The sequence below is a fragment of the Phycodurus eques genome, chromosome 7 (genome assembly GCF_024500275.1).
Source record: "Phycodurus eques isolate BA_2022a chromosome 7, UOR_Pequ_1.1, whole genome shotgun sequence".
Classification (NCBI taxonomy): domain Eukaryota; kingdom Metazoa; phylum Chordata; class Actinopteri; order Syngnathiformes; family Syngnathidae; genus Phycodurus; species Phycodurus eques.
Genome location: NC_084531.1, coordinates 18,976,590 through 18,983,328, shown reverse-complemented (window position 1 = coordinate 18,983,328; position 6,739 = coordinate 18,976,590). Strand labels below are relative to the sequence as shown.

Genomic DNA, 6,739 nt, shown 5'->3' with positions numbered 1-6,739 from the left:
ATTGTTGGGGAATTTCCTCAGACATGCCGAGTATTCATGTCTGGTGTGGATCATGAAACAGGTGAAGAAACATGGCTAATTAGAGCCAACACCACTTGTCTTCTCTCAAATGTGACCTCAATCAACATTTTTTTTTTAAAAAGTGTCAATGTACAGCGGAACCTCTGAGGTCGAACACAATGCGTTTCTCTGCTCCTGACATTGTTTCAGCAATGTGCTCTGTTCAAGTTGGTCAATATAGGTTCGTTAAGACCACTTAATGAATGCCATATTGTTGTTGTTTTTTTTTTTCCAGATAAATGCAAGCAAGTTATGTGGAACACCACATAGTTCTCATAGTTCTCAACTATGTGGTGTTCCACATAGTTCTCACTTTGTTTTATAACTTGCTTGCATTTATCTGGAAAAAAAAATTAACCAACAATATTTGTGACCAACTTGAACAGAGCACATTGCTGAAACAATATCATGAGCAGAGAAACGCATTGTGTTCGATGTTCCACATAGTTCTCACTTTGTTTTGTAACTTGCTTGCATTTATCTGGGGAAAAAAAAAAAAACAATATTTGTGACCAACTTGAACAGAGCACATTGCTGACCACATAGTTCTTTCTCACTTTGTTTTATAACTTGCTTGCATTTATCTGGAAAAAAAAAAAACAACAACAATATTTGTGACCAACTTGAACAGAGCACATTGCTGAAACATAGTTCTCACTTTGTTTTATAACTTGCTTGCACTAATTAGAGCCAACACCACTTGTCTTCTCTCAAATGTGACCTCAATCAACATTTTTTTTTTAAAAAAGTGTCAATGTACAGCGGAACCTCTGAGGTCGAACACAATGCGTTTCTCTGCGATATCTTCGGATATCGAATATAGCAAATTTTCCCATAGGAAATTGAGATTTATTTAATCTAGTGAGGTACTTTTAAGGAAGATTTTAACATTCTAAATTTTCATACAAGTGTAAAAGAAATGTGCCCTGTGATTGGCTGGCAACCAGTTCAGGGTGTACCCTGCCTCATGCCTGCAGTTAGCTGGGATAGGCTCCAGCATACCCGTGACCCTTGTGAGGAGAAGCGGTGTAGAAAATGGATGGGTGGGTGTAAAAAAGACAACCACCTTTAATCACTAAAGTGGACTCCTGCTCTTCACGGGGGATAAGGACCGGGCCAGACCACGAATAGTGACAATCCGCGGATAATTGACAGCAACCATAACTGCACAAAAGAATATTTTAATTTCAATTTTTTTTTTTAAACGCTAAACATTATACAATAAGTGGGGATGAATAGCTACCAAGTATGCGTCCACTGTATTGTAATGAGCAGCCAGGACAAATGCGTATACCGCTCTCTTACGTCAAATAAGATTAGTTCCAGGTTCTAAGGTTATCGTCACGTTCATCCATCCATGCAAACATACACAATCAAACAATAAATTGTTCACATATATTTTATAACATTTTTGAAGTACAATAAGTACATTTTAGAAATAGAGGCTACAGTTTATAAAACCTTTCCAGCAGAAATCATTGATGGGCCAGCATCAGCCTTTTTCTCGTGCAGACAGATCTATTTTATATTTAACAAAAAACTAAACAAAAAAAAACAAAAAAATGAAATTAAAAACAAAGAAAAAAATCGCTACATTGTTCAATCTTGTGCTACCTTTAATATCCCATGAAAGCACCAGATGTCTGCAAATCTTTTTATATAAAATATAAATTATTGAAAAAATATTCAAATGTTTGTGAACTAAATACAATAAAAAAAAAAAGGATCTCATAACAAAAATACTATAAAACATACCAAAAAAACCCAACAAAAAACCAAAAAGGTTTTCCTTCTGAATCCTTTTTGGGGAGATATGCATATGCAACAAACTAAGGGTGAGGGTACGCTAATGTTCTCTTAAGACATACAGTAGATCTGTGAGACCAAAAATTGCTGTAAAATGTAAAAATTTCAAGAGATTTACTCCCAGCATTTGAAACTTAAAAAGCCAACTGTTCTCTGAAAATGCTGAAACCGCTTGTCAACGGTGAAGTTCCTCTTCTTACTTAACATGGGAGCTGATATGAAAAAAATATTTTAAACATTTAGGAGGGAAAAAAAATAAGTGTAGCTAATGATAAACAAACAGTTGCGGCCCGAATTGGTGTCGTCTGTTTATGAGTCAGTGCTATAGATGATGGCTGGACAAAAATCTTCCCAATGAAACATCAATTGAAACAGTTAGTGGGAGACCCCTATCAGCTAAATACATTATTTCTTTGTGCTAAAGCCGGGTGTGAGAGAATCGCGGTCCCCGTCCTCCCATCTTTTGGTTCGATGCACAAAGCATTACATCCAAAAGACCTCACAAGGCTTTTTGGTTATTATTCCGGCTTTGTTGCTTGCTTGTTTGCGTAATCCGGATCTCAGTGATGCTTTATGAAACACAATCTGTACAAATAGACATCTCCAAAGCTATTTTCATCAATATGGGTAACATTCAGCTACTGTAAACAATAACATTGTATTTATAAGATGATGCTCAACTTTGGCATTTCCCATAAAGCCAGTGTACAGCCCGCTTGCCAATCGTTGCCAATCTCATCTGGAACCAGTGAATCTTTATGCACGAACATACATGGATGGAATCATATGCTCCCTCTACACTTTCATTTTCAGAGTATACACATATTTCCTGAGCAGGTTCTCATGAGAATTTAGTAGGATTTCCTACAAAAAGTAATGCGCTGCAATTCAGTGAAATTTATATATTTAATGGGTAAATAAGAAAAGATTAAAATTTAGGGTAGAATTAAAGCCAAACTTAGTAAAGTACATCATGAATGCCATGATACCTTTAGATATGGACACAACAATAAGTAACTGATCGTTAAGAGGTGATTGTGTGGAATTGGTTGTTGATTAATCGTAAATTGAGGCAAAATGGAGTGCACGATTTGGCTCGACCACTTGGAGCAACATGACATCTGGTGAAGTCAGCTCTGGCTGCCGTTGAGCTACATCCACGCTACGGCGACTCCATTATGCTGAGCAATATGCCACTGGCATCGAACAAGGGAGTCCAGTACATTCAAAGAGACATCAAATTCTAAAAAAAAATAATACTTTAGATTATTATTAAGGTGGCACGATGGACGACTGGTTAGAGCGTCTGCCCCACAGTTCTGAGGACCGGGGTGCAATCCCCGGCCGCGCATGTGTGGAGTTTCTATGTTCTCCCGTCCCTCCGTGGGTTTTCTCCGGGCACTCCGGTTTCCTCCCACATCCCAAAAACATGCATGGTAGGTTAATTGACACCTCTAAATTGCCCGTAGGTGTGAATGTGAGTGCGAATGGTTGTTTGTTGAATGTGCCCTGCGATTGGCTGGCAACCAGTTCAAGGTGTACAGCGCCTCCTGCCCCATGATAGCTGGGATAGGCTCCAGCACGCCCGCGACCCTTGTGAGGAGAAGCGGCTCAGAAAATGGATGGATGGATGATGAATAATAATTCCACACGGTAAAGAACTGTTCTAATCTGACCATTACAAAATAATAATTGTTCATTTTCATCATAGTCGATATTTAGTCAAATACCCATCCCTATTTGACAAATAAACTAATGACAAAATGTGTTACAAAAAATGTGATTCAAAGAGCCCTTTACCAAGAATCGAGTGCTTGCTTGACAATCAATAAATACAATTTACACCATTTTATGGCAGCCCAATAACAAGGGACAGGACACTCGTTTTGGGTCTAAGTTTGGAAAATCCTGGATCACATTAATGAAAATAATATTTCCCAAAATGACACATTTTGTTTGTGGACTGTGATTAACTTTTAATACAATTTCCAACTAAATTCTCACGAGAGCACATTGATTTCCTTCAACTTCTCTCCAACATGCAGCTTCCTTTCTATCAGTTACCAATTTCCGCAACAAACACTCAATCCTATATCTGCCTTCAGACATTCGGAGAATTCTTTCCTCGACTACACTTCACTAGTGACTTTTAAGACTAAACACTGCTGAAAACGACAGTGAACCGACAACTTTTTGTACACTTTAAAACAACCATAGAATTCCCCGCCATGATTGTCTACCGTTTGCTAATACTGCTGGTATATGCAAAAAAAAAAAAAGACAAGTTCAGTCAATGTGTCTCAGACAAGAAAGCAAGCACGTAAAAAGGAGTTTCAGAAGCAACGGCTACTTTCAGTTGTCTCGCAGACACTCTTGGTGTGAGTAATCTCGCACCATCCAATCCCATCAGTATGCTCCTCTTTAAGGCTTCTACAGTTATACTTGTTTGGTTCCACTGTTATACCTTCATTTTCGATACATTTTACAACATATACAGTATGCCTGCTGCTGGGGTCGCATGGGCTGCTGCCAGCATCAGTAAAATAATACTTATCACCTTAACGCTTTTTGGTCCAAGCTTAAAAAAAAAAAAAAAAAAAAAAAAAAAAAAAAGAACTAACAATTGTTTTGTCTTGGTCCTCTTGCCTTGTGCTCCACCAGCACGGTGGAACCTACATCCGCAAAAGTACGAGCAGAATATATATCACACCTCCAACGCAACAGGGTATGAATACAGGCTTTTGACTTTGCGTCCTCTTTTAAAACCCCATACGAAAGCGCAAACGTGACAAACCCAGTTAGTCATGAAAAACATTTTTGCCCCTTCCCCCTCCCCACAAATATAGGTTCATTAAGACCACTTAATGAATGCCAGTCCATGTGGCTTCATTGTCTTTTTTGTTTTGTTTTTGTGGATTTTCACTCGTCCGTGTCAGGCTTTACGTCCAACATGGCGTGCAGCTCCTCAGGAGTGTAGCCCAGCAAGCTTTTTAAGTCACAAACAAAGCGGTACACGTAGCGCTTCCCCGACGTCTTGTGGATGATGTTCTTATCGTAGTAGTAGCGTAGGCCACGGCTCAGCTTCTCGTAGTTCATCTTGGGCTTGTTTTTCCTCTTTCCCCATCTGCGAGCGACCTAAAGCGCCACGGGAATAAGACAGAAAAAATGGGATTAGGATTTGCAAATCAGATGATGAAATCATGACGACGACGTATGTTTTGTAGTCAGGGTAGTATCATCAGTGGATACAATCTGGAATGATGTAATCTTATGTTATGCTATCAGCATTAGCATTAAGACTACAACATGAAGGCCAACTAAATCTGCACAAGACTTTCTAGACAAACCGTGAACAAGGTAGCATATGTAGGTATAAATGGTCTGTACACCAACGATGGATTTAATTAGTTGTTTAATTGATCATTCAGATTATTCCCATTGTGTGTCCTTTTTTGTTCGCATTTTGTCTATTAATCTCGTAAAAGTTTTTTCATTCTAATATTTACTGTAATTGTGACTTCACTAAAACGTGAGCGTACACGAGTGATAGACTACGCTATTTGTTCCTAGTCACAAAACGTAGTACTACTGTACTTTGCTTCAACCAGCATTGGTCCTGTTGAGTCGCTCTCATTTAATATTTAAGGGTTGAAACAGTTCTTTGAAATAAAATATTATATGACCCACTTGTAGGCTCCTTGTGCCTTTTTGTAATTAATAGCTTATGTTTTTTATACTTACAAGAAATGCTAAGAAGAAAAAATGCTAAATACTGAAATGTATGTTTTATGTATGTTTGCAATTGCCTCACTGAAAATATTTCTAGACAATACAGTTTGCTGCTCAATGTGAGTTTAAGAAATAAAACCGTTATCTCCAAAAAGAAAAATAATTGGTCATTAATTTTAAGTGAAATGGCTTGTGTTTTCTTGTATTCATAATTGCAAACTAAGCAAAAATATCAATCCATCCATTTTCTCACGCAGGGGTGCTGGAGCCTATCCCAGCTATCTTCGGGCGAGAGGTAGGGTACACCCTGAACTGGTCACCAGCCAATCGCAGAGCACATATGAACAGACAACCATTCACACTCACATTCACACCTATGGGCAATTTAGAGTCTTTCAATCAACCTACCACACGTTTTTTGGGATGTGGGAGGAAACCGGAGTACTCGGACAAAACTCGGACAAAACCCCCTGGTTGACCCACTAAAGTAGGTCAACCAGGATCATCGGAGCAATGATTGATCATTACATTTACAGGCAAATGTACCATCAAAATGAGTTTGAATAACGTCACTTTTTTTAAGATCAATTAACTGGCGCTTTCAGAAGAAAGTACTTTTCACGTCTTGCAGGATGGGTAGGAAACAGGTATACAGATCTTTTCCAATTACAGTCATGGAAACAAACAAGAATTGTTTCAAAGTGAAAGCAGCGTTTGTTCATGTGCTTAACTACTTAGGACCTCCCAGCACGTGTGCCGATGACCGGTGGGGTCACAACCTCTCACCTCATCTGGGTCGGAAAGCTTGAACTCCCAGCCGTCGCCTGTCCAGCTGATGAAGGACTGGCAAGACTTATCGGTCAGCAGCTCCAGGAGAAACTGCCACAGCTGGATGGGGCCCGTGCCTGCAGACCACATGAAAGACAAGGTGTTCAATTTTTGGATCGGTGGATCAAAAAAAATGTGCAGTGTTGCTGGAGAGCAATTTTATCAGTCTTACTCAATGAAATCCTTGTATTTTGACCACTATAACATTAATAGCTAGTACTGGCTGCCTCCTACATGTGACAACAATCGCCTGTATTCTTCATACATTTGGGCTATGGGGGTAGGCGACAAGAGCAACGTCTTTCCTTAAGAAAAA

The 6,739-nt window shown here is 39.0% G+C and overlaps 1 protein-coding gene across 1 annotated transcript in view; it reads right to left on the bottom strand.

The window, feature by feature from the left end:
• Window positions 1-1,120: 1,120 nt before the first annotated feature.
• Window positions 1,121-6,739, bottom strand: part of ets1 (v-ets avian erythroblastosis virus E26 oncogene homolog 1) — a 32,632-nt gene continuing 27,013 nt past the window's right edge. The window contains exons 7-8 of the mRNA XM_061682012.1: window positions 6,382-6,500; window positions 1,121-5,001 (exon numbers count right to left, since the gene is read on the bottom strand). Of these exons, the coding sequence (XP_061537996.1) occupies window positions 4,786-5,001; window positions 6,382-6,500 (335 nt within the window). The 3' untranslated portion in view covers window positions 1,121-4,785. The remainder of the gene's footprint in view (window positions 5,002-6,381; window positions 6,501-6,739) is intronic.